The sequence below is a fragment of the Diaporthe batatas genome (genome assembly GCF_019321695.1).
Source record: "Diaporthe batatas strain CRI 302-4 chromosome Unknown Contig00003, whole genome shotgun sequence".
Lineage (NCBI taxonomy): Eukaryota > Fungi > Ascomycota > Sordariomycetes > Diaporthales > Diaporthaceae > Diaporthe > Diaporthe batatas.
In genome coordinates, this window is record NW_025408550.1 from 3,874,747 (window position 1) to 3,899,750 (window position 25,004).

At 56.1% G+C, this 25,004-nt stretch overlaps 9 protein-coding genes across 9 annotated transcripts; 7 read left to right on the top strand and 2 right to left on the bottom strand.

Annotated features, from left to right (window-relative positions):
* The first annotated feature begins 113 nt into the window (after positions 1-113).
* KVR01_003780 (uncharacterized protein) lies at positions 114-1,617 on the top strand. Its single transcript, XM_044791261.1, has 2 exons — positions 114-290; positions 374-1,617. The coding sequence occupies exon 2, from the start codon at positions 601-603 to the stop codon at positions 1,537-1,539; it is 939 nt and encodes a 312-aa protein (XP_044648795.1). The 5' UTR covers positions 114-290; positions 374-600; the 3' UTR covers positions 1,540-1,617.
* Positions 1,618-2,961: 1,344 nt separating this feature from the next.
* Positions 2,962-3,725, bottom strand: KVR01_002151 (uncharacterized protein; the record flags this gene model as incomplete). The annotated part of the gene is made up of 3 exons (XM_044787980.1): positions 2,962-3,224; positions 3,297-3,368; positions 3,436-3,725. The coding sequence occupies 3 exons, from the start codon at positions 3,723-3,725 to the stop codon at positions 3,047-3,049; spliced, it is 540 nt and encodes a 179-aa protein (XP_044647166.1). The 3' UTR covers positions 2,962-3,046.
* Positions 3,726-4,374: 649 nt separating this feature from the next.
* KVR01_002478 (uncharacterized protein) lies at positions 4,375-6,005 on the top strand. The gene is made up of 3 exons (XM_044794712.1): positions 4,375-5,204; positions 5,277-5,407; positions 5,486-6,005. Exons 1-3 carry the CDS (start codon positions 5,037-5,039, stop codon positions 5,838-5,840), a joined length of 654 nt encoding a protein of 217 aa, XP_044647493.1. The 5' UTR covers positions 4,375-5,036; the 3' UTR covers positions 5,841-6,005.
* Positions 6,006-6,714: 709 nt separating this feature from the next.
* On the top strand, positions 6,715-9,062 carry KVR01_003282 (uncharacterized protein). The gene is made up of 3 exons (XM_044789531.1): positions 6,715-7,347; positions 7,408-7,475; positions 7,585-9,062. The coding sequence occupies exons 1-3, from the start codon at positions 7,227-7,229 to the stop codon at positions 8,827-8,829; spliced, it is 1,434 nt and encodes a 477-aa protein (XP_044648297.1). The 5' UTR covers positions 6,715-7,226; the 3' UTR covers positions 8,830-9,062.
* Positions 9,039-11,312, bottom strand: KVR01_002193 (histidinol-phosphate transaminase). The gene is made up of 2 exons (XM_044792959.1): positions 10,646-11,312; positions 9,039-10,581 (listed from the first exon to the last, which is right to left on the bottom strand). Exons 1-2 carry the CDS (start codon positions 10,717-10,719, stop codon positions 9,372-9,374), a joined length of 1,284 nt encoding a protein of 427 aa, XP_044647208.1. The 5' UTR covers positions 10,720-11,312; the 3' UTR covers positions 9,039-9,371.
* A 653-nt stretch (positions 11,313-11,965) lies between these two features.
* Positions 11,966-13,437, top strand: KVR01_002785 (uncharacterized protein; the record flags this gene model as incomplete). The annotated part of the gene is made up of 5 exons (XM_044788149.1): positions 11,966-12,070; positions 12,242-12,619; positions 12,680-12,827; positions 12,946-13,278; positions 13,367-13,437. 5 exons carry the CDS (start codon positions 11,966-11,968, stop codon positions 13,435-13,437), a joined length of 1,035 nt encoding a protein of 344 aa, XP_044647800.1.
* Positions 13,438-13,854: 417 nt separating this feature from the next.
* KVR01_002055 (uncharacterized protein) lies at positions 13,855-14,265 on the top strand (the record flags this gene model as incomplete). The annotated part of the gene is made up of 2 exons (XM_044784548.1): positions 13,855-13,883; positions 13,956-14,265. The coding sequence occupies 2 exons, from the start codon at positions 13,855-13,857 to the stop codon at positions 14,263-14,265; spliced, it is 339 nt and encodes a 112-aa protein (XP_044647070.1).
* A 1,394-nt stretch (positions 14,266-15,659) lies between these two features.
* Positions 15,660-17,383, top strand: KVR01_002146 (uncharacterized protein; the record flags this gene model as incomplete). The annotated part of the gene is made up of 3 exons (XM_044784907.1): positions 15,660-15,957; positions 16,239-16,884; positions 16,945-17,383. 3 exons carry the CDS (start codon positions 15,660-15,662, stop codon positions 17,381-17,383), a joined length of 1,383 nt encoding a protein of 460 aa, XP_044647161.1.
* A 1,816-nt stretch (positions 17,384-19,199) lies between these two features.
* Positions 19,200-24,399, top strand: KVR01_003686 (uncharacterized protein). Its single transcript, XM_044787501.1, has 3 exons — positions 19,200-20,765; positions 20,896-21,512; positions 21,605-24,399. The coding sequence occupies exons 1-3, from the start codon at positions 20,268-20,270 to the stop codon at positions 23,562-23,564; spliced, it is 3,075 nt and encodes a 1,024-aa protein (XP_044648701.1). The 5' UTR covers positions 19,200-20,267; the 3' UTR covers positions 23,565-24,399.
* The last annotated feature ends 605 nt before the right edge of the window (positions 24,400-25,004 follow it).

Sequence of the window (25,004 nt, forward strand, 5' to 3'; positions counted from 1 at the left end):
GTAGCTGCAGGCGGCGCTGCACCATTTCCTCCCCCGCCTATTGTGTCTGTGAAACTCGAGCGTGACGCGGTAGAGTCGCGTAAATAGGGAGGGGGCACTAGACTACCTGGCCGTAGGTACCCACATACCCGCCCGAGCTAGCCCGAAGAGGCTGCGTTCAATCCCCCTAGAGGCTAGAGATATTATCACAGCAGGCCAATGTCATTCCCACCTTGACCACATACAATCCAGCCCCCATGCCCGAGGTTTCTCGCCTTTTAGTCTTTCGCCCGTGGGCAACAAATGGTTAGGTATGTCTTCCCCGGCTCTTTCCTCTATTGTACAAGCAGGCACGAGCACCTCAAGATCATGATTGACTCAATACCTGCGTCAGTGCCAAATCACTTAGAAGTCGAGTCAAGAAGGACAGGGTCTGCTGCTGCTGTAGGCCTCGACACATGCAGTCGTGGACAGGAAGCATCCTGGGGTGACACCCAAAAGGCGTAGGCGTAGCTGCCTCGCAAGTCGCATTGCCAGCTCACAAAAAATCCAATCCTGGACTCCAAAGCTTGGCGGGCTCCGAGAACAGTAACCATCAACGGTCAATTCGGAAGCTCAACCATGTCCATGTCACCTTCTCCGGCACCCGCCCCCTTGCCAGACGGCCTGCCAGGCGGCCTGCCAGTGGACGAGGTCCCGCCTCATCAGACGATAGATGTGCCCATCAGTGACGCTCGCGCTCTGTTCGGCTCCTTCTCAAGCTTCCTCACCGTCTCCATCCATACCATCCTCTACTACCGCGGTATATATCCCAAGGAAACTTTCCTCTCTGCCAAGGCATTCAACCTGCCTGTGCACCAGTCTCGCCATCCCAAGGTGTGCTCCTGGATCAACGATGCCGTAGATGCGGTCATGGCCCAGGCTGCCAACGGTAGTGTCGACCGAGTGGCCGTGGTTGTCCATGCTCCCCTGCATCCAACACCTTCAAAGGACTCTCCAGACCAGCAGCTGGCACCAGCAAGCGTTCTCGAGCGATGGGTTTTTGATATATCTCGACTCCCGGCTTGGCCAGGCGGCATAGACGCAATGAGAAATTTCCGCGGGGAGGAGAGGGCAGGCGACCGCCTGCGACATGATGACGAGGTCGCCGGTGAAGAGGTGGGAAGTGGCGGCGAACAAGCCGAAGACGCGGCCCTTGACGCAGCTGCCGCCGACGGTAATCGGCCTGAATCGGTCAACTGGGCTGATGTCGACGAGCAGCTTCGTGGTGCCGTCCGTCGCCTTGCCTATGCCGGAGAGACCATGGACGCCTTGCCGCCTGGCTGCACTTTCACCGTGGCGGTTGAGCTGCGAGATGAAGCACGGGCTCCAATCGGCCACCCTCAACCCTGGATTCCATCTCAGCCAGATCTCCAGCCGCCATCTGCGGCGCGGCCCCAGAAAGGCGTCCGCACCAGAAGCTCGAGAACCATTCCTGTCCGTACAGTTGAGGCTGGGCCGCTATTGTTCGAGTGCTGGGTCGAAGAGGGCAGGACGAAAGGCGCACCCCAAGGATCATAGTACTTAAGCAGACAGGAATCTTATATTATCCAAAGTTACCTTTTACCAGACTGAGAGCAACTTCTCCAGGTGGTTTCGTTTTTAACCCCCATACATGTAAAATCCTCGGACATATGCGGAATAGAAGCGAAACCACCTCAACCATACATATAAAATATACATGGCGCCTTAATACAGTGGTAAACACTTAAGACCCAACTTTTTTTTTAAAAAAAAAAAAAAACACATATACAAGATAGGTGGGTTCGTTCTTAATCCACATGCATCCCGTACATCATGTGATAAACACTGAAAGAGCCAGCGTTCTTTCATATAAAAAAAACAACTAAATGCTAACAAGAGTGTAAGAGGACTGACCATGTGGCCTCAGCTTCATGCCGCACAGACAATGTTAGGGAGCACAGTCCTAACGGCGCCGTTAACTAGAATCATCAACATAAGTAGCCTACAGGCTTAGAGGGAATGAACAATTACATCTATAGCTGGGTGCATAGGTAGTTATACAGTTACAAAGAAGACTATAGAGTAGCTAAAGCCTTATTTCAAGCAAGTTAATAGGTTTTAAGAAGAATAAACCTAATAGGGTAGCTAATATAGAATACAGTGAGGAAGCTAACAAGCTTTCAAAGTGTAAGGATAATATTTAGGGTAGTTATAAAAGTAAAAGGTGGTGCTTTATGTGTTGTCAAGTGGCCTTGTTAATGCTGTGGGAGACTAGCTTGAATGGGGTTCCCTCGGCTCTGGAAGTCGAGTATAATCACAACTTAATGCAAGGTGCTAAGGTCTTTAGGGAATTATCAGCCCTGTATTTCACAGGAAGACTCTGAATTTAGTTTGAGTGGTTTCATTTTTAATCCCCACACATAAAATGTATGTGGCGCCTTCATATAGTGGTAAACAAACCAGTTTGAATTAAGCTGATTTTGGTCCTCAGAATCACAGGTATTTCCCTGGGTTCCATAGACTCATAAAGAGTTCAATGATCAACCATTGCTTTCATGGATCTTGAAGGGGACAATCTCAACCGATGTACGGCTGTCTCTCAATTGCCATTGGACGACTGTAGAAGGTGTTGAGCGATTATAGAGTTAATCAGGATATTATTACTAGAACTGGTGAAGCCATACTCTTTTCCCCAACTTGACCTGTGGTTATGAAGAGAGCGCAGCCCCGTTATCACCGTGATGAGATAGGATCTCAATATAAGCAGAAACCCGAGCAGAGCTCATTTATAATCAAGATACTTCACTCATTAACTGCTCCACTGCGCAATATGACTACTAGAAGCTTTGGACTGGAGTTTTATTACTTGTTTATCCATGGAATGTGTTCTACCAACGATGTCTGCTACCTCCTGAAACCCTTAGCCCATTGAGTTTCCCCCAGAGTCCAGGGCCAGGCATTTTGCCAGTCCTCTAGCGCGTGGATTTGCTCAAATCAGAAGCGGCCAGCCATATGAAGTATTTTACCACGTCTAAAATACTGCCCCGAGTGCAGTACGTAGCCCTTAAAGCATCATTGCACCTCCAAACATAACTGCGGCTCCAGCTAAAACCGCGTTCTGCGTCATTCTGGGCACACCGGCAGTGACTACGCTGCTGCTAGGCTGAGAGGCAGATGTCGCAGTGGCTGTTGCGGTCAATTTCTCGAGCACTGCCGTGACAGTAACTGGCATTGTCCGGGAGCTGATATCGGCAATTGTCCCTGTACCAGTCATCGTCGCCATCGAATAATCGGTTGCAGTATTATCAATAGACAAGTCGATTGATGCCACCGAGGAGGTGCAACTGGCAGTGTTGGAAATGATAGAGCAAGATATGTCGGCAGTTCTGGCACATGATGTCAGTCATCTTCGGCCTGACCTCCGCTCATTGCTGGGGACGCGGGAGTACTCACACGACATTATCTTGCGTCATGTGCACCTCCAGCACCTCTTGTCCCTCCACGATCTCCAGGCCCTTGCCGAGACCACACTGGAGAGAGACCGCATCTGTCGGGCAGGTGAGAAAGAACGTCGTCGCCGTCGCATCAACACCCACAACGGAGCCCATAATGGTCTGAGGCTCGAGCATAGGCAAGATGATATCAACTACTGAAGAGCCCGCTGAGCTGCTTGCGGAAGTAGATTGGCCAACGACAGAGGCCGCAGACGCGGCCAGCAAGGGGAGGAGAGAGCGATGCGTCATGATATCCGATGTCGTGGTTCCTGGGATATTGCATATAATGCAAAGTTGGTGGCGCTCAATTCTTGTCGAGTTCACAGCATGGGCGAATCAAGAGACTGATAGGGACTAACAGTGTCTTCACGATAGGTGACAGACAGGGCTGGCTCTTTATTCAATGATCCGCACGGCCCGCTTGTGAGAGATGACCCCTTTAATCATGTCGGTTATCCTTCCGACGAAGCCTGACCGTTGATGGATCGGGGCCCATCTCTAAGCCCCCAGTGAGAAGTCTCGGACGTGCCCACCTTGCAAAGCGAGGCCTCTGCAACAGGCAAAACCACATGATTCCTCCCCTGCGGCAGCTTCTTGAGAAACCACAACGTTACTGGTCTCCGTGAAGATCGGTGGATACGGAGTATGTGCTCATGAAGCAAATCGGATTGATCCCTCGCAAGGCGATTTGAACGCATTTCACTTGTTGTGCAGCTGTCCGGCCTGTTCGGGTTGTAAGCCGAACAACTGCATCTGACTCGAGGATAGATGTATTTGACGCCGGGCTGAAATTGCACCAAGCTGCTCCACACGGACCACACCAATGAACGCCAGGCGACAGACACTGTCAAACCGTCAGTGTCCTGCCTTCTCACTGCCTGTCAGAGCGGCTGATCTACTCGGCCCACAGCGGGCGACCAGGATCTTGGAAATCTTAGGGATCCTCAGCGGCTCTCACGTTAACAACTCAAATATGACTGCTTGCGGAGGGACTCAGGTTGGCCAACGGCCAACTATCACGTGTACTCTCCGCCGCGCGGCAAGTTGGGAGGGGGCTTGCCCGTCCCGGGTCGCTGCGCCGAGCAGAGATGGCCAAATCTCCGCCCGAGGGCGACTGACCTGCACGCTATCCCACCTGGGCATTGCTTGATCCATCCTGTGCAGGCTTGGCACCTGCTCTGCAGCACACCGGAGGCCAGAACAACTTCTTTGGCGGGCCAATTCCCTACCATTACTGTCGGATTTATGGGGGCCAGAGGAGCGCCAGAGGAGCGATGGGCTTCTTGGCAAGGTCAGACAGCCAAGAGCCAAGACCTCCCAGTACCATGGTTTTGCCAATCATGCCCAGGACCGAGGACATGGGACAAGAGAGCTTGGTTCTTTCTTTCCTTTCTGCTTTGCTTGTCTTGTTCGATCCCAGGTCTCCTCTTGTCATCAACTCAGATCCGTGCTGTGTGGCTGCTCAGAGCTGGTCCGGAGGGCCACGACCTCTCGTCCACCGTGACCAATGATCCGATAGCCCCATAGCCCACCCTTGAGACTGCTCCTGTCTCCTCAACCATGAGGGGCCTGTGGCCACCCCTGCCCCTCTTGCTGATCGCTTTGGCACTGGGCTTACCACCGCCGGCCGCCGCGCAAGACTCGAGCTCACAGTCCACCGTGTCCGTCTACGTACCTGGATATGAAGCACAGAACTGGGAGGACCTCGCCGGTAGCGTGATCACCAGTGTATGTTGACATTTGACAATCCAGAATCGGCTGGCTCAGCTGTCATGTCAACTGGTGCTAACACCGCCACAGGATAGCACTGCAACCACATACACCGTCTTCTGTGCCGATGCCAAGGACTGTCAGATATCCGGGCCTGTTCCCTTCACCTTTGCCGAGGGACCAAGTACGTTCCGTTATTCTGGATCGATAGAAGGCCAGCTGTTAGTCGTCTCCCGGTCTGCGGGCCGTGTGCCCTCCGCCGTACACCTCAACCGCAGCAGCCACTGACTCGTTTCCAGCACGGCCGAGATATCATGTCAGCTAGCATCAACGACCGCCGCGACTTGCACAGAGTACTCCTCATTCGGCTCGGGTTTTACAGAGAATAATATCACTGGCCCGACTGAGACAACCCGCACCGTGACCTACTCGGGCAAGGATGTCCAGTGGGGCACTTTGGTCATGACAACACCTGCGCCCGCGCCTGCGTCGCCAACTGCTGATGGCCCAGGCGGACCATTGGATCCTTCGGACACGGCCTGGTATTTTCCATCCCCGACGAGCACATCCTGGGCTGCAAGTGCGCATCCAAGGATGGCGGTGGTCCTAGGAGTCTTTATGGTAGCAGCTGCATTTATACTGAACATCACCTGATCGGGCGACTTGTAGTAGATCATCCCGAACAATAAGAGATGGCAGGATGGCAAAGGTAGCGAGCATATTATGGCGTTCGGGTCTAGCATCATTGACGGTCATTACTTTCTACTGGCACTCAAGGACAACGTGAGAGATCAGACGCGAAGTGATACCCCGTGTTTGTGAAGACGTGTATCTATTTGGAATGAAACATAGATGATGGTTCTCATGCCAAGAGTGCCTAGTCGCATCATGCATCTATTATCATTTCACCACCACACCTTGATTTATCTACCTAGGGGAAAATAATTACCTTCCGCAGGAGGTTTCCCTATAGAGCGCTACCCCATAGGAGGCTGTCCCATAGGAGAGGCGGGTATCCCATCATACTAGTAGGAGGGTCTCATAGGAGGGTAGCCCAAAGGAGGGCATCCCATATGGGGATGCACCATAGGACGATATCTTACAAGAGGTTGCCCCATAAGAGATTGGGGACACCCGACCACAGCTCGTACCCGTATGACGAGCCTCAATTGTTGGGATTCGAGGTTCTCCCGTGTAGACCCTAGGGTAGGCACTGGATATCAAATCCGGTAGACGCCTTGGAATGGGCGGTAACCGACAACTACTTCAGGGAAGCCTAGCCAGTTGGCCCAAATCAGCCGGCGGCCGTTTCAAGTCAAACGGCGTGGCTCCAAAGACCAGCCAATGGGGCCTTGTGGACGCGCTTTTGGGGGACTCAGCAGCAAGTGCACTATGCGCCGGGCTCCCGAATCTTGGGGATCGGCCCCAGGAACCCTTGGAACCCTACAGTGACAAGCGCCCGCGCACTGCCGATCTGGGCTGTCTGGCATATGCACCAGGGGCAAAGACATGCATACCGATGAAGAAACAAAACACGGCCAGGACAGGGACTGGTGGGCTGAGGGGCCATCAGACACGCAAAAATGCCCTTTTCCTTCCATCAGACAGGCATCTTTGAGCAGTCTGTCCCTGCACTCACAATAGGTAGGATGTGGTCCTTGTTTGGGAAAGGGGCTGTCCATGTCAGTCGCCCATCACTTTGAAGTCTGAGATGGCGATGGCTTCTTCACTTCGAACGTTTCCTCTCAATCTTTGATTCACCTCCGCCACAGATCTCTCCTCGTGGTGACATACGCGGGTCTCACCGTTCAACACGTGGGTTACTGGTGTTCTTCAACTCTGGACCAGTTGTGCGAGTCCAGTAACTGTCCCTTCCTTCCATTTCTCACTACCAACGCAGGCGCTTTTCTTTCACCCGAAGCCGTCCGATCTCTTCTTATTTTCCCGCCACATGCCCCTCAGACTTTCCAATTCTCATGAGTTCTGAACAAAGATTGGACCTGGTTGCGGCGTTTCCTCTCGTGCTATCCGAGCAGCCTAATGGGTGCGACTACGATGACGCACCTCCACGCCACCAGCGCCACCTTGTTGGCTGTCTTCACCAACGCCGTCGCTGCCATGACACTCGTTCCTCCTACGAACCTCAATCTAGGCGAGACCAGTAAGCCTTTGAATATCATCTTGCACCATACCATGACCCAGGGCTGACGAGGTACTACAGCATCCATCAAAGGTGTCGCTAAAACGATCGCCGAGGGCGCTCTGTTCTACTACCCTGGAAATGCGACTGTAAGGAATACATGTGATCCGATTGTTTGCTCAGAAGATGGATCTGGCTCAGCGACCTCTTCGTCCATGGTGCAGGCGTGTCGTTCGGAATTACTAACTCGGTTCCTAGAATTTCATCGATCTCCCTTCCCCTTACTACTGGTGGGAATGCGGTGCCTTCATGGGCGCTTTACTCGACTATTCTCACTACACACAAGACCGAAGTTATGATGAACTTCTGTCCACCGCTCTCTCTGCCAACATGGGCCCAGCAAACGACTTGATGATCCCAAAATATCGGGGCCAGGAGGGCAATGACGATCTAGCCTTTTGGGCATTCAACATGCTCACAGCCGCCGAACGCAACCTCCCACAGGTCGAAGACGCAGGTGTTCCGTCATGGCTACAGGTCGCCGAGAATTCCTGGAATAGTCTTGCAGGCCGCTGGAATATGTCCGCGTGTGGCGGTGGCTTGCTTTGGCAAATATTTCCAGAAAACCCCAATGGCCTTAATTACCGCAACTCTGTCAGCAACGGAGGGTTGTTCCAAATCAGCGCACGTTTGTACAGGGCGACGGGGAACCAGACATACCTCGACTGGGCTAACAAGGTCTGGGACTGGTCTGTGTCAGTCAACATGATCGACAAGGACTATTTCGTGTACGACGGCGCCAATTCAGACACGAATTGCACAGACATGAACCCTGTCTCCTTCAGCTACTCGGCGGGGATCTATCTATACGGCGCTGCCGTCCTTGCCAACGCCACCGACGGAGCTGCCGCCCCGACGTGGAACGAGCGAACCGAAGGCCTGCTCCAGGCGAGCAGGAGCTTCTTCAGCCCGTACGGCAACGCGACAAACGTCATGTACGAGCATGCGTGCGAGACGGTCGAGCGCTGCAACACGGACATGAAGTCCTTCAAGGGCTACCTCTCGCGATTCATGTACGCCTCCGCGGTGATGCTGCCATCTCTATCTGCTCCCGTCAATGACCTCCTCAGCGCCAGCGCCACGGCGGCTGCGAACGCGTGCTCGGGGGGCGACGACTCGGTGACGTGCGGGCAGAAGTGGTACGTGGGTGGCTTCGACGGCAATGTTGGGCTTGGGCAGCAGATGTGTGCCCTCGAGACCGTCCAGGGGCACCTGGCGGGGCAGGCAGCTGCACCATTGGGAAATGGGCAGATCAAGGACGTCAGGGGCTCGGCGTCAGCGGAGACGGGTGCGACTGCATCGGACGCCGGCCCGGTCACCGTCTCCGCGGCTATCCTGCCGACAGATGCTAAGAATGCGGGTGTCGCCATGGTCCCTGGAAGCAAGGGATTCTGGAGTACTTTGAGTCTGATGATGTCCGCTGTGGCCTTCGCAACGGTTTAGGGTACCGCTGCGTGTCTCTGGGCGGGTGACGGCATGCCTCAAGGAATCTTCATCTGAGCCTTTCTTTCGTCTTGTTCTCTGAGAGATGATGACCACGGTGATGAATATCAATGCTCCAGGGGTATTGTGGGGTTAGCAGGCGTTCATCTTAAACCACATCCATATCACTTGGGCTAGTAATTATCATACTACCGCAGCACCGTTAAAGTAATGATATGTCTTAGTGGAGTTCATATGGCTAGAGTACTTCCGGTAGCTCCTCCGTAGACATTATTTCACAGGAGGGTGTTCTCTGGGACACCCTTCTATGGGACGCGCCGACCTCCTAGACGCTCGTAGGGTAACCTGTGACACTCCTATTAGGCAATATGACAGGGCCAAGCCAGGCCACAGGGGCTATATTGTGACATTGCTTAATTTTCTTTCTGGAAATGTGGCCGTGTTGTGGCAATAGTGTATGTAAAATACCAGAGCCCGTGACTCTGGCTGGAAGCTCTATTTTGTCTAATCCGCTTTTCGAGCAATCAAGGACAGCTGATCGTCTATGCAACAACACCGCTCGCCTCCTTCTCCCTGGCCTCCTCGTCGCTGGGTGTGGCCGTCCCCCTGACCTCAGCCAGCGTTCTCCTGATGGACTCGAGGAACCGCGTGACCTCGGCCTCTGTGCCGACGGTGATCCTGAGGCACCCAAGGCAGCCGTGCTCCTTGCCCCTGAACCTCACCACGACGCCCTTGGTCTCGGCCAGGCCCTCGTAGACAGCCAGGGCCGTCTTGTTGTCCGGCTCGCCATCTGCGTTGAGCATCTCGTACAGCAGGAAGTTGCTCTCGGTGCCGCCGCGCAGCCTCCCGACGCCGGGGACGCGGGCCAGCTCGGCGACCATGCGGTCCCTCTGGGCGACGAGCCTCGCCCTGTTGTCGCGCATGGCGGCGAGGCCGTCGGGGGACAGGGCGTACGAGGCCAGGGCGCTGGTGGGCGAGGAGATGTTGTAGGGGGCCTTGAGGCTGTTGAGGATGCGGGCGACGGGGGGCGCGCAGAAGGCGGCGCCGAGCCTGATGCCGGCCATGCCAAAGGCCTTGGACAGGGTCTGCATGACGACGAGGTTGGGCCACTCGTTGACCCACTCGGCCAGGGAGGCGTCGGCGGTGTCGGTGTTGGCGCGGGCGAAGTCGACGTAGGCCTCGTCCAGCACGACGATGCCGTTCCAGGTGGGGTGCTCGAGGACGCGGCGGACGTCGTCCTTGGCCAGCAGGGAGCCGGTGGGGTTGCCCGGGGAGCACAGGTAGACGAGCTTGACGTGGTTGGTGGCGGCGTCGTCGAGGGCGGCCAGGACGGCGGGGAGGTCCAGCTGGAAGGCCGGGGCGGGCAGCAGGGGCACGCGGTGCAGGCCGACGTCGTTGACGTCGGCGGAGACGGCGTACATGCCGTAGGTTGGGGGGCAGACCAGGACGCGGTCGCGGGCGGGCACGCAGAAGCAGCGCAGCAGGGCGTCGATGGCCTCGTCGGAGCCGACGCCGACAAAGAGGTTGTCCGGGGTCAGGGGCTTGTCCGAGTGGGCGCCGGTGGTGCGCAGGTCGCACAGCTGCTGCTTGAGGGCGTGCTGGTGCGGGTCCGGGTAGCGGTGCAGGCCCAGGAGGTCCAGCCTGGCCGAGTTGCCCTCCTGCAGCGCCGCCGCCGCCTGCTGCGACAAGGGCGGGCCGTAGGCGTTCTCATTGGCGTCGAGCAGGACGTTGTGCCCGTCATCCTTGTAGTCACTGTTGTTTGACGGTTAACGGTTGACGTTGACGGTTGACAATTGACAATTGACGGCTGACTCACTCTCTCGCGCAGCGGTACGGCTGCAGCTTGATGATGTTTGGCCGGGCGCATGTCTCGAGGTTGAAAGGAGACATTGTCGAGACCTGTTTTTGTGACAGTCGGGCTGGCGTGACGGATGGTCTCCGCAGGCTCCAGCCGGTTGCTGATATTTATGCAGCTGGATGTGACTCAACAATTAATTGGTCGGGTTGATATGGCAGTTGACTCACAGCAGCCACGGCTCGTGTTTGGTGAAGCCGAGTCTGGAAGCTTTTGCAGTGCCCGCTGTGCCGGGCCCGCTCGGCGCCCCGCGGGTCGGTCCAGCATCAATGACCCATGCATCCACTGCCGCTCCGAGCCCGGAGACCAAGTTCCACACGCGGACCGGCTCGGCTCACTACCTAGGTACTGACTTATTAGTTATTGCTGCGACAACACAGACTTCAGATTAGCGGCTTAGTCGCTTCATTTCTGTCCCCCATACATGGAAAATAACTACATCTGAGGTCTTCATACAGTGGTGAACGCTCAAGACCCAGATTTCTTTTATTTTGTTGCTTAAGAAGAAGCAGAAAGAAAGAGAGAAAGACAGAAATATAATGCTGTTAGTGCACAGAGCATACAATAGGCGTAGGCCTGGGTATTTCTTAATACTTTGCTAAGCTGGGTCACATAGAGTAGCTAGAGGTTCGCGGGATTGCGGTGGGAACATGGCTCTGTGAATACTGACCGTGCCTAGGTACTTAAGTACCTATGCATGTATGCTGACCTCATAGCCTTCAGGGATTCCCCAATTTCCCATCAACGAAGCAGGGCCCCAGCCTGATCTTATTCAGCAGTCTCTATTCTTCCGGCGGCGGTATTGAATAGTAACCAGCCAGCCCAGCCTACCTGCACACACTAATCAGGTGCCACGCGAAAATGTTATTAGTCGCCTTCCCAAATCTCCGCAATTTCCGGCCCGGATGCATGGTCTTCATGGCCAACAACAGACTGCAACCCCCCCCGCCCCTGTGAAGCTAGGTACTTATCACCCTGTCTTCATAGCTATGTAGCTCCACCCCTCCCAGGTTGTTCATCCGCATGTCCGGATGAACGGGACCTGCCCATGGAGTCCCCTCGTAATAGAGTCAAGCCTCGATGCGTTCGTTTCCTGGGGTGCCAGTTAAATAGCCGCCCAAGGTCACATCGTTAAAAGCTCAATGGCCACTCGCCTGTACTTAAAAAGGGCATCTCGCGCTGCTCCTGCTCTTGGGCTTAGATATACGTAGTGTTGCTGTCACTCCTAGCCAAAAGCTTGAACAATTTCTCGCTACTCAAATACCCAAGGGACCGGCCAAGATGAATTCTCTTCTTTTTGCCGCAGGTGTACTGGCATTGGCGGCTAGGGCTTCTTGTGATTCAAAGCCCTTTGACAACTTCGTTACTTTTGGGGACAGCTACACGGTGAGTCGGTGCTTTGAGTCGGTGCTTTGAGAACACTGTGATCTCCCTCCCAGACGGATGGTACACGCTGGCAACATGTCTACGTATCGCGTCAGGTCCAGACAATGGCAGCGGGTTTGCTAAATTTGTTCTGCCAGCTTGTTTCGATGGCTAACCCCAGGGGCTATATAGGACAACGGCAGGCTCTCGTCCTACTTCGCCAACGGAGGACAGCCGCCTCCACCTGGAACGCTTCACCCGTCGACCAACGTGACGGCATCTGGAGGTCTTGCCTGGGGCCAGGTCGTTGCGCAGTCGACAGGAGCAGCTTACTTTGATTACGCCGTGTCCGGCGCAACCTGCTCTAACGACATTGTTGCTCGTTATCTCGCTGGTATCAACCGGACCTTCCCGGCGGTGCTTGAGGATGAGCTACCTAGCTTTATTGCGGACATACAGTTTGAGACGCTTTATGCCAACCGGTCCTCAGAAAATACTGTCTACGCACTCTGGATTGGCACCAATGATCTCGGTTATGGCGCTCTTTTGACCGACTCACAAGCCCCGGGGGTAAGCGGATTCTTGTCACAAGTGAAAACGAGCACGAAGTGGGTGGTTAACCTGAGCCAGACAAACATTACCTCGTACATAGATTGTATATGGACCGTGTTCGATACAATTTACGCAGCTGGTGGCCGGCGTTTTGTTTTGTTGAACACGGCCCCTCTGCAGCTCGCTCCTTTGTACGCCCCGCAAAGTGTTGGCGGCATTGGTGACAGTAAGTTAGCCCCGCTGGCAGCTCATCATCCGTATTGTCACCCTTTTCCGATTTGCGAGGAAAGAATCAGGAGCAGGTCTTATCATGTTTAGCAACTGCTGACCACGGGTCACAATAGATCAATTCTGGCCGAACAAGACGTTGTACAATGAAACGGAGTACCAGTACAAGATTCTAGAGTATACCCAGCTGGTGGATCGACTATTTGACTATGGCGTACCATTCGAGATGTTGGTCAAAGGAAGGTGGCCGGATGCAACCTTTGATATCTTCGATGTGAACTCCCTCATCACGGACATTTACGATGACCCTTTGGCGTACTTGGACGCCCCGGCAAATGTGACTGGCTGGTACCATAACTGTGACACAGAAGGTGCAAACTGCGTCGATGCCACCAACCCGCTGGACACCTTCCTGTGGTACGACAGTCTTCACCCGTCAAAGAGGACAGGTAAGTTGACTTCCTGGGGTTTCGCTTTCTCAACACTCCCCCCCTCATATGCTTCATATTCTCGACTGACAACGGCTTCTCTTTGCAGATGAAATCATCGCCAGGGAATTCATTGGGGTAGTTGCAGGGAACTCGTCCTACGGAACCCACTACGGTTGATGCTGAAGGGTGGAGGTCTACGAAGAATCAAAGACAGGCATAGGACCTTTAACACACACAATTGCGGTCTCATCAATCGCTGAGCCCCAAATTTTAAGCCGCCACGTGTTGCGCCCGAGAGAATCGAACCAGAGACTATTATGCTTAGGTACTTACTCAGTATGTACTCGCCGTCCACGTGGGACGTGGGGAGAATGCGCCTGTCTCGGCACGCCCAGGCGAGGATCACCTGGGTAGAGTCTAGAATCCTACCTAGGTGCCCAGAGTAGGTTTCTAGCAAGTCCTTGGTGTAGATCTACAGTTGCATACAGTAAAACAACCTTGTGCACAAGTACCTGCGTGGGCATCCAGAATCCCACCACGCGTTGGGTGGGCACTCCATACTTGAGATACTGTACATGACGGTACGTACCGCAAATGCCCGGCGGGTATGGGTGGGACAGAGTGTCTGCACTGTGGGTGCGGCCCCTGCCACCATGATCCCTGACTGCTTTAGGCTACATGCGGAATAGCGCGAGGATGGCCCGCTCACCGAGAGGAGCTCCAGGCCTGCGGTACAGCCAACTGGCACGGGCAGAACTGTTTTTCCCTCGATGCTGCGCCGGCCGGCTAAGGGGGGAAAGCGCGAGGCAAAAAAAGTCTGATGACTCCCGCCCACCAGAAAAGCGAATCGACCGACCGACCGACCGACCGACCGACGACTCATCCCCAGCAGCAGCACACAAGCGATCGCACCGCACAGCACCCGCCCAGCGGCAGCGCCAGCATCACACCGCATTTGCTCCGGCTCTTGTTCCCATCTTGCATCATCTCGATCCTCGACGCTGACGGACGGCCCGCCTGCTCCAGACCGTGCTGGCCCCGACTGCAGAGCTCCAGCCTCACAAGCACCCACCACTCACTCCCCCTTCCATCCCCCCGTCCCCTGCTGCTGCTGCGGCACCGCTAGATTAGGTTCGCTGCCTTTCAGTGTGGCATTGATCCACCGGGACCCCCAACTTGAGACCTTCTCTTACGTCGCCTCGTCGACTCTTCCCTACTATCATCTAGGTTGTCTTTGCCTTTTGGCTAGGCCGTGTACTTTTTTGAGACCCTATTTTGATCCCCCCCGGGTACCTGACCTACCCACACAGCCTCTCCAGCCTATCAGCCCACCGGCCCATCGGCCCATCTCTCTTTCTCTCTCTATCTCGCTCGCTCGCTCTCGCACGCGCGCGCACACACACAGGCACACACACGGGCACACACACACAACAGGCACAGGCACTACTCACATTAACGTACCTGGTACAGCTGGTACAGCTGCCCCGAGCCACGTCTCAGTCTGATCCTCGCCCCGGCTCCAGCTGGCTGCTTTATTACTGGCGTGCGTGCCATTGCAGTCTACACAGTCTAGTCACTGTCACCAGTCAAAGAGGCCAGAGACCACCGGTGTCACCGCACCTCTCTGGTGCCAAGTGCCATCCAATCCCCTTTGGCCGCCTATCACCCAAGACCCGGACCCAGAGCCAGACCCAGGCCCAGGGCAAGCCCAGCAGGCGAGAAAGGGAACATCCCCCGAGACTCTTGTTCCAGGAGGCTGGCTGCTTGTCTGCTTGTCGCTTGTTTGAGAATCCCGCCTCCACACACACACACACCCCGGCCGTCCTGAATTGGCCTTCACGGCGCCGTCAACCATTGTTCCACGCACTTGGGACAGGCACTCGGCCGTTTATATCGCGCGCTTCGGGCTGGTGTGTCAACGATTGCCACCCGCTGCTCCAAGCTCGGCCCACCTTGGCTATAGTGAAGGAGACAGACATAGTCTCGCTCTTCGACACTCGAACCCGCCCGAGGCCCAGGGCTGGTTTGGTCTGCACCAAGACCAGGCCCTGCCCCTCGCCGTGCACCTCGGTACACTTGTCCGTCGCGCCTGCCAGATCATCTGTCACACGCGGGCCGGCACCGCTGTCAATCAAGTCGGCTGTCAGGTACTGATTGATTGATTGATTGATTGATTGACTGAATTGATTGACTGACTGACCCGTTGACCGATTGACTGACACTGACTGATGGTCGTACCCCTACCCACACACACACCCAAGGGACCCCCCACACACAATATCAATCGCCCGCAGGGACCATTACCTACGTACCTGAGGCGAGCCGCACTTCCCAATCGGGCTGATCGCCTTTGTCTGCTCGTACCCGGGCGGCTACTGTCCCCCCTTGGGTCTTGAGCCATGTACTCGGCTCCTTATGGCTACGGCAACGCTGCAGGACAAGCTTTCAATGGTGCCCCACCAGGTCAGAGCCCTCAGATGCAGCCTGGTCCTGGTCAGAGCCAGCCTCAGCAGCAGATGATGTATAACCAACAATTCTCCATGGGGCCCTCTGTTCCTGGCGGATATGCCGGTGCTCAGAACCCAGGCGCCATGATGCCGGGTGCTGGCGGCGGTGCTGGCGGCGGCGGCGGTGTTGGTGGCCCTGCAGGAATGATGCAAAATACCGCCATGCCACAGATGCCCGCTAACGGCCAGAGTGAGTTTATCCGTCTTCTCTCGTCTCGACCACCCGTGTGTCACACGCTCTGACCGGCCAAACTCCTACTCTGCCTGCGGTCCCCTATTCCTCCTTTGTCCTACCTTCAGTCCCGTCCCCTTCCCTCATGACCGGGCGCTTCCCAGCCGCAGCTGCTGCCACTGCCGGGCATGGCCAACCATCCACCCCGTCCTCGCCTCGAGAAGGAAGTTGGCATCCTGTCTCACACACACGTGAAGGCAAATAATCGAAAGGACAAGCCATGACTGACGAGGGTCCAGTGAACTTCCACACGCCTTACACAAGCTCGCCGTACGGAGCTGGCGTCCCGTCGACCTCAGGTCCACAGGGCCAGTTCAACCCCAACTATATGATGTCTGGGCCTATGGGTGGCTATCCTATGAATAGCCAGCAGCAAATGATTCAACGCATGCAGCAGCAGCAGCAGCAGCAGCAACAACAACAACAACAGCCGCAACAACAGCCGCAGCAAGGCCCTGGGGGCATGGGCACTCCGACACCACCGCGCCAGTTTCCTGGGTCACAAGGGACGCCTAACCCAACAGTACCAGCCCAACAAGGCCAGTTTGGCACACCGTCGAACCCCCAAGCTGCTGCTCAAAGCCAAACACCGACGCAGGCACCGCCGTCCGCGAACAGCGTGACGACTCCCCAGACCCCGACCTTCCCGATGACGGGACAAGGAGCGGTCAACGGGAATGCCACCCCATTAAGCCCCAGCTCACAGGCCAAGGGGCAAGAGAGGATCTCGCTACTCCTGGAGATCAACCAAGAGCTATTATTTGAAGCTATCAATTTAAAACATAATATAGACGAGCTCAAACGCGAAGCGACGAGTTCTACGGAGCCGGATCAACAGAAGGAGAAGAAGGAAGAGGAGGAAGCATTTGCACACGATTGGGCCCAGTAAGTGGTCCCATGAAGCCCTACCACTGTTGGATACCAAGCGGCTAACCGTCAAAACAGGGTATGTAGGAGGTTACAGGCTAACCTCGCCTACTTGGCCTCGCTCGCGGACCGGAAGCAATCATCGCAGCCGGCACCGGCCTATCTGACGCCGCCCACTCTGACGATGAGGCTCAGGCTCAGGCCGATGCCAGCAACCCCGGATACCGAAAAGGTAGACGGTTCGGGAGATCGTGAGGAGAGGGAGAAACTCATGAGAGAACAATATCAGAAGCTGCAGACCCTTTTCCCCGGCATCGACCCGAACAACGTGCCCGTATCCAGGCCCCAGCCGAAGCCCGGTGTATCCAACGCGGCGATGGCCATGCAGAATGCACAGCGGATGGGGAGTCTCGGATCAATACCAATACCTCAATCGCCCGCGTCGTCTGCGCACCACGGGACGCCACAGATGGCAAATGCTGCGCCGCCGACAAACCAGGCCACAAACTCTACCTAGGGGTCCGGGTTTCTACGAGGATAGGCGGCAAGATTCGTTCGAGCAAAGTAGATACCCGTGTGAGGCGTACTGGCGTCCTGGACGTCGATTGACGTTGGTAATGGGTACCTCTCTGGGCTGGGCGGGTGTATAGTGCTGGTTCTAAAAGGGGTAAATACTTGGGACTGGGCATGCTCAAATGCTGTGCTGTGGGTGTATTCCCATGCAAGGGAATGATTGTACGAGGAAGTAGAAGCGTCCAACAAAGCGCACAATGGGAAATTGGGCTGTAGATATGATCTCTGATCCGGTTGGAAATAAAATTAATGGAAACAAGCAAGACCACGAGGACTCCATTGAACAGCATGCCACCTGACGGGGCGTGCTACTGATGTCGACCCTCTGGTACCATTTCCTGGACGGCTGCCTCGGGGCCTCGTATAAGGGATGGATTCTGCCCCGGGGAGACTGATTCGAGCACGGACCCGGACAAGCTGTTCTGTTCTGTGGTGCAGAGTCCGGGTCGAAACACGTCTCCGGAGTCAGAGGTGAAGCTCGGAGGGAGGGTCGTGGTGAGGGCAAGCAAGATGGAGGGCTCGGCTGGCCGCCGGTTGGCCGGGCGGTTGTTTGGATGATTGCGGCCGGGCTTGCAGCGATGGCTGGGTGTGTGACAGGCCCCCCCTCAGACATTGGCCATGGGCGTCGCCCGCTGTTTCGGTGTGTGCACGTAGGGCATATTCGAGTGGCAATGATTGTGAAAGTAGGCCAAATTCTTGCAGGTAGGCTCATGCTCAAGTACCGTGCATTGGGTCACTCCAACACACATGTGCTCCCACTTCGATTGGGCCGTGGGATGCGCGGGTGGGCTGCCCGGAGAATGATCATCGTCGGGGTTTTGCTTTTGCTGTGATGCAGGGACAGGGATCCTCCTCCGCAATGGGACAAACAATCAGACAGTTCGGGCGGGACTTTGCCCACACGGTGACTAAAACGTCTGCTGCCCACCCTGAGAGCTAATCTTGGGAGGGTTGTAACGCGCATCTCGTCGAGATCTGCCAGCGAGCGAGATAAGTTTTGGAGCGTTACGATGGGATGATCTCGGGGGGTTGGAATCGACCGTACGCACAGTGTCCCGTCTTCCCGTCTTCCCGTTCCCCTCCCAGAAGGTCAGCAGATTGGGGGACGACAGGCCCTCCGGAGATACCTACAGGCGCAATCGTCATGGCCCATCTCTCTTGTTTGGGCGCCCCACTGGTCAATCGACTGGACCCACCAGCCGGTGACCTTTGGTTTGGTCGTGGGCTGGACGCGCCCGACGCCTGGTTTTAGCGGAGCACCCGTTCCCGCGGGCGGGCTGGGCGGGCTGGATGCGTGCCATCTTTCTGGTACACATTGGATACTTGTGGGATCGCTCGCCGTACACTAGACAGGCTCGTGCTATAATTCTCCACGAGCGTCGTGAAGTATTGGCCTGGCAGTATTGGCCTGGCGTGGCCACACAAACACCACACAGTACCGGTACCCAGCTGTGTGCAAACAAATGAAGGGCGATGCATGCTGCAAGGGGTCGGCCAGTGACATCACTCCAGGCCGAGGCGGGTGCGAGACTCTGGCCTGGGCCTGAAGCAAGCACTCGGGTGTCCAACACGCCAATAGCGGCCCGTTTCAGGGGACTAGCTGGACCAGGCGAACGGGAGGCTGACAGCAGCTGCCGTCTATGTACGTACCTGCCTAGCCCGCTGTCTGTGTGTGCGATTCTAGTGTAGAGTCGCATGCGTCTGGTCCGGCTGCAGCAAAGCTTGGGGGGAAAGGGGAACCACACGCATTAGCCCTGACGCTGGCATCTGGCACTTGCTTGCCTGGGCCCGTACCGTACGGCCACCACCACGACCACCAGTCGTCCGTCAGTCAACACGGGGACCGGGCGACGTCTGTGTTGTTTCCACCCAAACCACCAAACCTGTCCCGTCCTTCGTTTGAACTGAGGCTCTGTCGTATCCACTCTTTCTATGATTGTTGCCCGAGGGTGTCGGTCTCTCCTTTCACTCACTGTATCTGTGTTCTTCCTTTTTTTTTTTGTTCCTTTTCGACTCTGTCCACCGAGACTTTTCTCAGTTGTTGACATCGTACCTGCCCCTGCCTCTTTCTCTTGCACTAGGCGGGTCGTGACTCTTGCCGTGTTTCAACTCCCCTTTTTTTTTTGTTGCCCGGCACCGACAACAAAGGACGACCGACTACTGCTGCTGGTGCTGCTGTGGCTGCTACACTCCTTTGCCCCTCGACACTGCAGTGGCCAGCCTGCCAGCGAGACCACTCTCAAAGAGAAAGACCCGAACATTGTAGGCTGCGTACTGAGCACACCACCGAGTGGCGCGCGTCTCCCACCAACCAACTGCCCTTGACGTCGATCCATTCTTGCACGACTCTTCCTCCTGCGCCCTTGCCAGAGCGGAGCTTTTGTGGGCGAGCCCCTGGCATCACCCCTCGACTCGCTTGCACCAGACCCTGCACGACACTGGAAAAACGAAGGCTCCCGTGGAGCCCACACCGACCTTATTACAGCCTGACGGGAGGACGCGCCTTTCTGGAGATATTATCCATTGATCATCCCTGCGGCTCGCTGCCAGCACACATCACACACGCACACGCACACACGAATACACGCAAACGCGGCAGAGACACCCTCGTTGCCTCCCCTCAGATGCATTGACAGCTGCATCGATCCCTCCCGAGGCTCCAGACACGAATCGATCGAACCCCTGGTGCCCAGCCGACCTCCGCCTGACTACCCGACCGCCCGCCCGCTTGTTTTCCCGCCGGCAGTTCTGCGCGCCTCCCTTCGTTGCTGCGGCCCTGAGGGCACGTCACTCAGGCCACGCCCGCATTCCAGACACATCCCGGCCCCATGGACCTCGACAATCATGGGTCGTCGGGCTCCATCTCGACACCCCGACAGAGAAGCAGCTCTCAGCCCTCAGAGGCACCGGTGAAGCGGAGCGACGAGCACGACTCCCTTGTCACCGTCCGACTGTCCGAGCCGCCGAAGCAGCTGACCCTCAACACCAACGTGGACACCAATGGCACGATTCAGAACCGGAGAAGCCTCTTTTCCGCCCATCTGAGCGCCAGTCCAATCAGCCCCAGCCCTCTGAGCGCGTCGTCCGAGACAAAACTGGATGATGAGATTATGAGCCCTGTCACGACCGCCTACGGTTCAAAAACAAATTTACAACAAGAGTTGGACGCACTTCAGGATAACGAGGACGACAGCAAGACGATAAGCGGGGTCCAGGTCGCCGAGAAGCCCGACGACCCCGACGACTCCGACGACGACGAGGAAGTGAATTGGGATCAACTGCAAAAGACCGAGGACGCCGTGGTCAAGGACACCGATTCTGAAGACGTACGTTTCATCCCGGTCTCGGGCCTTCCCAATGGCCTTCCCAATGGGCCTTCCCAATGGGCCTTACCCAAGGAGCTGCCCTCTGTTTCTGGCCTTGTCTGCCTGCTGACCAAAAGCCCTTTAACTACAGTCCACCGCCATGCTGCTCGCCCGGCTGGAGCAGGCAAATGACGAGCTTGCTACGAACCCGAAAAGTATCAAGGCCAAGAGCCCGCTCGAGAGGGTTCAGCAGTCTGCCCGCAAGCCTCGACCGCCTTCTATGGCACAACTGCGAGAGATGGTCCAGGGGCCGCAACCGGCCCCTCTGCGGTACTCGATGTTGCCGCCGCCGCCGATGACAGACCTCGAGTTCTACGCCGCCCTGGTCAAGGACTACCAACAGACGGCTGCGCGGCTTCCGACGCTACTGGCCAACAAGATCCGCAAGGGCATCCCGCCGCCGCTCCGTGGGGTCGTCTGGCAGAGCATGTCCGGGGCGCGGGACTCGACGCTCGAGGACGCCTTCGAGAGGTTCACTGGCGAGTCGAGCCCGTACGAGGGCCTGATCGGCAAGGACCTCGGGCGCAGCTTTCCCGGGGTGGACATGTTCCGCGACCCTGAGGGCGACGGGCAGCGGATGCTGGGGCGGGTACTCAAGTGCTACAGCCTGTACGACCCAAAGATTGGGTACTGCCAGGGGCTCGCCCTATTGGTCGGGCCCCTCTTGATGCACATGACGGATAAGCAGGCGTTCTGCGTGCTGGTCAAGTGAGTGCCTATCGCCATATTCTGATTTTGTCTTGTTTTGGTCATGTTTGGCTTGGCGAGATGAGATGATTTGGACACTGACACCGATTCAGGTTGATGGAGAATTATGATCTACGCTCGTCCTTCACGCCAGACCTGCATGGGCTGCACGTCAAGATTTACCAGTTCCGGGAACTGCTCAGGCTGGATCTGCCTGCGCTGTCAGGCCACCTGGATGATTTGCAGGTCGATCCCGCCTACGTTTCACAATGGTTCCTGTCCTTCTTTGCGGTGACATGCCCTCTTCCGATGCTGTTTCGCATCTACGATGTCATTTTTGCCGAGGGCGCAATCGAGACGATCATGCGGGTGGCCCTGTCGCTAATGCGCAAGAATCAGGGGCGCATCCTTGCCTGTACCGAAATGGAGGATGTGCTGCAGCTCCTCCTCTCCCGCGGCCTGTGGGATTGCTACCACTACAACGCTGACGAGTTTGTGCATGACTTTGTCAGTCTGTCTAGCGTTGTGACCAGAGAACGACTCGCGGCGCTAGAGCAGGGGTACAGGGAGAGCCAGTTGACCACCCCACCCGCCAGCACTGGCGCCAATGCAGCACGGGCATCGGCCGTGTCCACCGCTGCATCCCGCTTCCTGGGCCGCCTCTGGGCCAACTCGACCACCTCTCTCAAAGCATCTCCAAACACAGCGTCCGCCAACCTCAGCCCAGGAGCAGCATCTCGGCCAATGAGCATGCTGCGGCGAACCGCCTCCAAGCAGAGCCTGGCTTCCACATTGAATTCGATGGAAGCCGGCTCGTCAACATCCACCTCGTCCGCCTCCAGTGTACTTACCGACGCCACCACCATCTCCAGGGACTCGGCCGCCGACGATAGCGCCAACCCCGGCAAGCTGCCCGCCCAGGGCAACAACTCCGACAGCAAGAATCTCCACACCCAGATCGAAGAACTCCTCGTCGCCTTGAGCGATCTGCAGCGACAGCATGCACAGCTCGCCGACCAATTGCAAAAGGAGAGGGAGGAGAGGGAAGAAGACCGCGCCGCCGTTCGCACCCTGCTCACCGGGCTCAGGAAGAAGGGGAGCAACGAGACCCTGACGACTGCACACAGCGCCGACAGCGAAGAGACCATCACACCAGCGCAGGGCGCCGAGCACACCAGTGTCGAGAAACTGACGCCCGAGGGGCTCTCAGACCTCCTGGACAGCCTCGAGGACAGGTTTGGCAGCGATGCCGACAAGAGGCGGTCATCCATAACACAGACAAAGATACAGATGCGCGATGATGTCGCGAGAGCCAAGGAACATTTGCGCATCGAACAGACCAGGACTCAGGATGCAAACAGGCGGGTCCTAGACCTCGAGGAAGAGATCAAGACCATCAGGGAGCAGCTCCGGGAAAGCCACGCCCACGTTCGCAACTTGCATAACGACAAGCAGCGTCTGGAGAAGCAGGTGCATAGCATGCGCGTGCGCGCTTCTGACTCGACCAACGATGGTGGAAGCGGCTGGTTGTCTAGGAACCCCAGCACCAAGTCCAATGCTTCCGGTCTGCGGGAGTTCAAGCTGAACCGCAGCAAGTCAACTCCCTCACAGATCACTGTTAACAAGCGGACCTCTTCGCTTCTGATGATTGATCCGAGGGAGACCATGCCGCCACCGGCGCCAACATCAGCGGCCACTCCGGCGCCCATGGCCTCGCCACAGAAGCCGCCTCCATCCGACGAGAACGAAGCGCTGCTACTTGAACTAGTCGAGGCGAAGACGGCGCAGGCCATCGCAAGACAGGAAGCAGATGAGGCGAAGCAGAAGCTCGAGCAGCTTCGGAAGCAGATAGGACTGGCCTCCGGGGAACAGCCAGGCGCAGCCGCAGCCGCAGCCGCAGCCCAACCGGCTGGCTCCGTCATGGGCATGTTCAGGAGTTTCTCCTCGCCAGCCGCCGAGCCAACCCCTCCAGCAGCCAAGCCCGCTGCACCGGCAGCAGCATCGCCTGCGCCGGCCGCAACTCCAGCACCTGTCTCGGGCGGCGGTGGGTTCTGGGGCTGGGGAAGGAAATAAGCTGGGCAATACGATGTGACAGGCCGCCGAGCGACGGTAACTTTTGAATTTTTGAATCATCACTGGCTTGGATACCCTGGCGTGTCGTTGCTTTTTGCCAGCCAGAGAGCTTGTATATTCTTGAGACGGAAGCGAGCATGTATACTCACGAGAGGGCATTTGGCATTTCTGCGGTGACTGGAGAGACATGGAATTTTCTATTTTTATTTGAGCCGGGCAGAGAGTGGTTTTCAGCATTCATCCAAATACCCTGCCCATCCAACAGAACGGATGCGGCAAGCTTGACGGGCGACGAGGTTTGAGGAAGGCATTCAGCAGGAGCTTTCGATTCTTGGTTGAAAAAGCATTGCACAAAAGCAGAAGGCATTTACAAGAGAGACTAGATTGGGGTCGACGCATTTTGTTGCTGATCATCCGCCAACATGGTGGGAGCAACTTCGGAGTTTTTATTATACATACACACTTTATCATTGGGCTTTCTGTAGAATGAACGGGTGGAGGACAATTACATACATTTTTTCTCCGTCTTCCTTCCTGAACCTCTCTCCTTCTGGTCATGATACTTCCGAATAGCGACTGGGTTGGTATCTCCTGCTGAGGATGTGATCAGCCAGGCTCCGCTCTTCCTTGTCTTCGCGACATTTAGATTGTTGTCCTTTCAAATTGCCTAGCCTATCGCTCGTATGAAGAGACTACGCGCTGTTGCTATCGAACACATCACTTGTCCAGGCTCAAGGTCACCCGCAGCGCAATCCTATGGCCTGCCTGCCTGGCTCGTGCTGTTTGGCTACTTCTTCGACCAGCTCCAGGGGCCGTGGACACTTTTGAGATGTTTACTTCCTGAGAGTATTCAATATTGGCAGGGCTATCTACGAATGCATGGGCACACACGGTTTCCGGCAAAGTCGAAAATCTCCGACGCCCCTGTCTATACCGATTTGATTGAGCAGTCCGTTCTTTCAACGGTCTTGACTTGAATTGACCCGAACACGGGTCCATGGTGATTTGATTGTTTCGTTTCGAGGGTGGCATGTCCCAAGTCGTCGGTAAGATCGGCCCCGGGACATTTGTCACGATGAAACCTGGCCTACCCAGCCTTCTGGGCGGCCTGGCTCTGCTCGGGCGCTCCCTATGCAGTCATTATTATTGGACTCGGTATATGAGTATTTGGAGCAAAGTCATTCAACGTGGCTAGTGGTGAGATCAATTGATGGCTGTATGTGGTCTGTACTTTACAATGAGGCTAGGTCATATACCGAGCAAGTGGGCTCTGCTCGAGTGAGATGTGTGCTGGCCAGGGGCAATTGAGAAGAGGAAAAGTGTCCTATTGGAGAGGCATGTGCCTGGATCATCCTTTCTTCCCTGATGTCTGAAGAGTATCAGCATGCGTCGGGGCAATTGCATGCTCCGTGACTGCGAGGGGATGCACCTAAGAGGATA

What these genes read in the sequence shown, in the direction of transcription:
- KVR01_002478 (XM_044794712.1), top strand. Translation starts at nt 5,037, where the DNA reads ATGAGGGGCCTGTGGCCACCCCTGCCCCTCTTGCTGATCGCTTTGGCA. An exon ending in CCGGTAGCGTGATCACCAGT is followed by an intron (nt 5,205 to 5,276) that starts GTATGTTGACAT and finishes ACACCGCCACAG; the next exon opens with GATAGCACTGCAACCACATA. An exon ending in GGATCGATAGAAGGCCAGCT is followed by an intron (nt 5,408 to 5,485) that starts GTTAGTCGTCTC and finishes ACTCGTTTCCAG; the next exon opens with CACGGCCGAGATATCATGTC.
- KVR01_003282 (XM_044789531.1), top strand. Translation starts at nt 7,227, where the DNA reads ATGGGTGCGACTACGATGACGCACCTCCACGCCACCAGCGCCACCTTG. An exon ending in CCTCAATCTAGGCGAGACCA is followed by an intron (nt 7,348 to 7,407) that starts GTAAGCCTTTGA and finishes GAGGTACTACAG; the next exon opens with CATCCATCAAAGGTGTCGCT. An exon ending in ACTACCCTGGAAATGCGACT is followed by an intron (nt 7,476 to 7,584) that starts GTAAGGAATACA and finishes CTCGGTTCCTAG; the next exon opens with AATTTCATCGATCTCCCTTC.
- KVR01_002193 (XM_044792959.1), bottom strand. Translation starts at nt 10,719, where the DNA reads ATGTCTCCTTTCAACCTCGAGACATGCGCCCGGCCAAACATCATCAAG. An exon ending in CCGTACCGCTGCGCGAGAGA is followed by an intron (nt 10,582 to 10,645) that starts GTGAGTCAGCCG and finishes GTCAAACAACAG; the next exon opens with TGACTACAAGGATGACGGGC.
- KVR01_003686 (XM_044787501.1), top strand. Translation starts at nt 20,268, where the DNA reads ATGGACCTCGACAATCATGGGTCGTCGGGCTCCATCTCGACACCCCGA. An exon ending in AGGACACCGATTCTGAAGAC is followed by an intron (nt 20,766 to 20,895) that starts GTACGTTTCATC and finishes CTTTAACTACAG; the next exon opens with TCCACCGCCATGCTGCTCGC. An exon ending in GCGTTCTGCGTGCTGGTCAA is followed by an intron (nt 21,513 to 21,604) that starts GTGAGTGCCTAT and finishes ACACCGATTCAG; the next exon opens with GTTGATGGAGAATTATGATC.
- KVR01_003780 (XM_044791261.1), top strand. Translation starts at nt 601, where the DNA reads ATGTCCATGTCACCTTCTCCGGCACCCGCCCCCTTGCCAGACGGCCTG.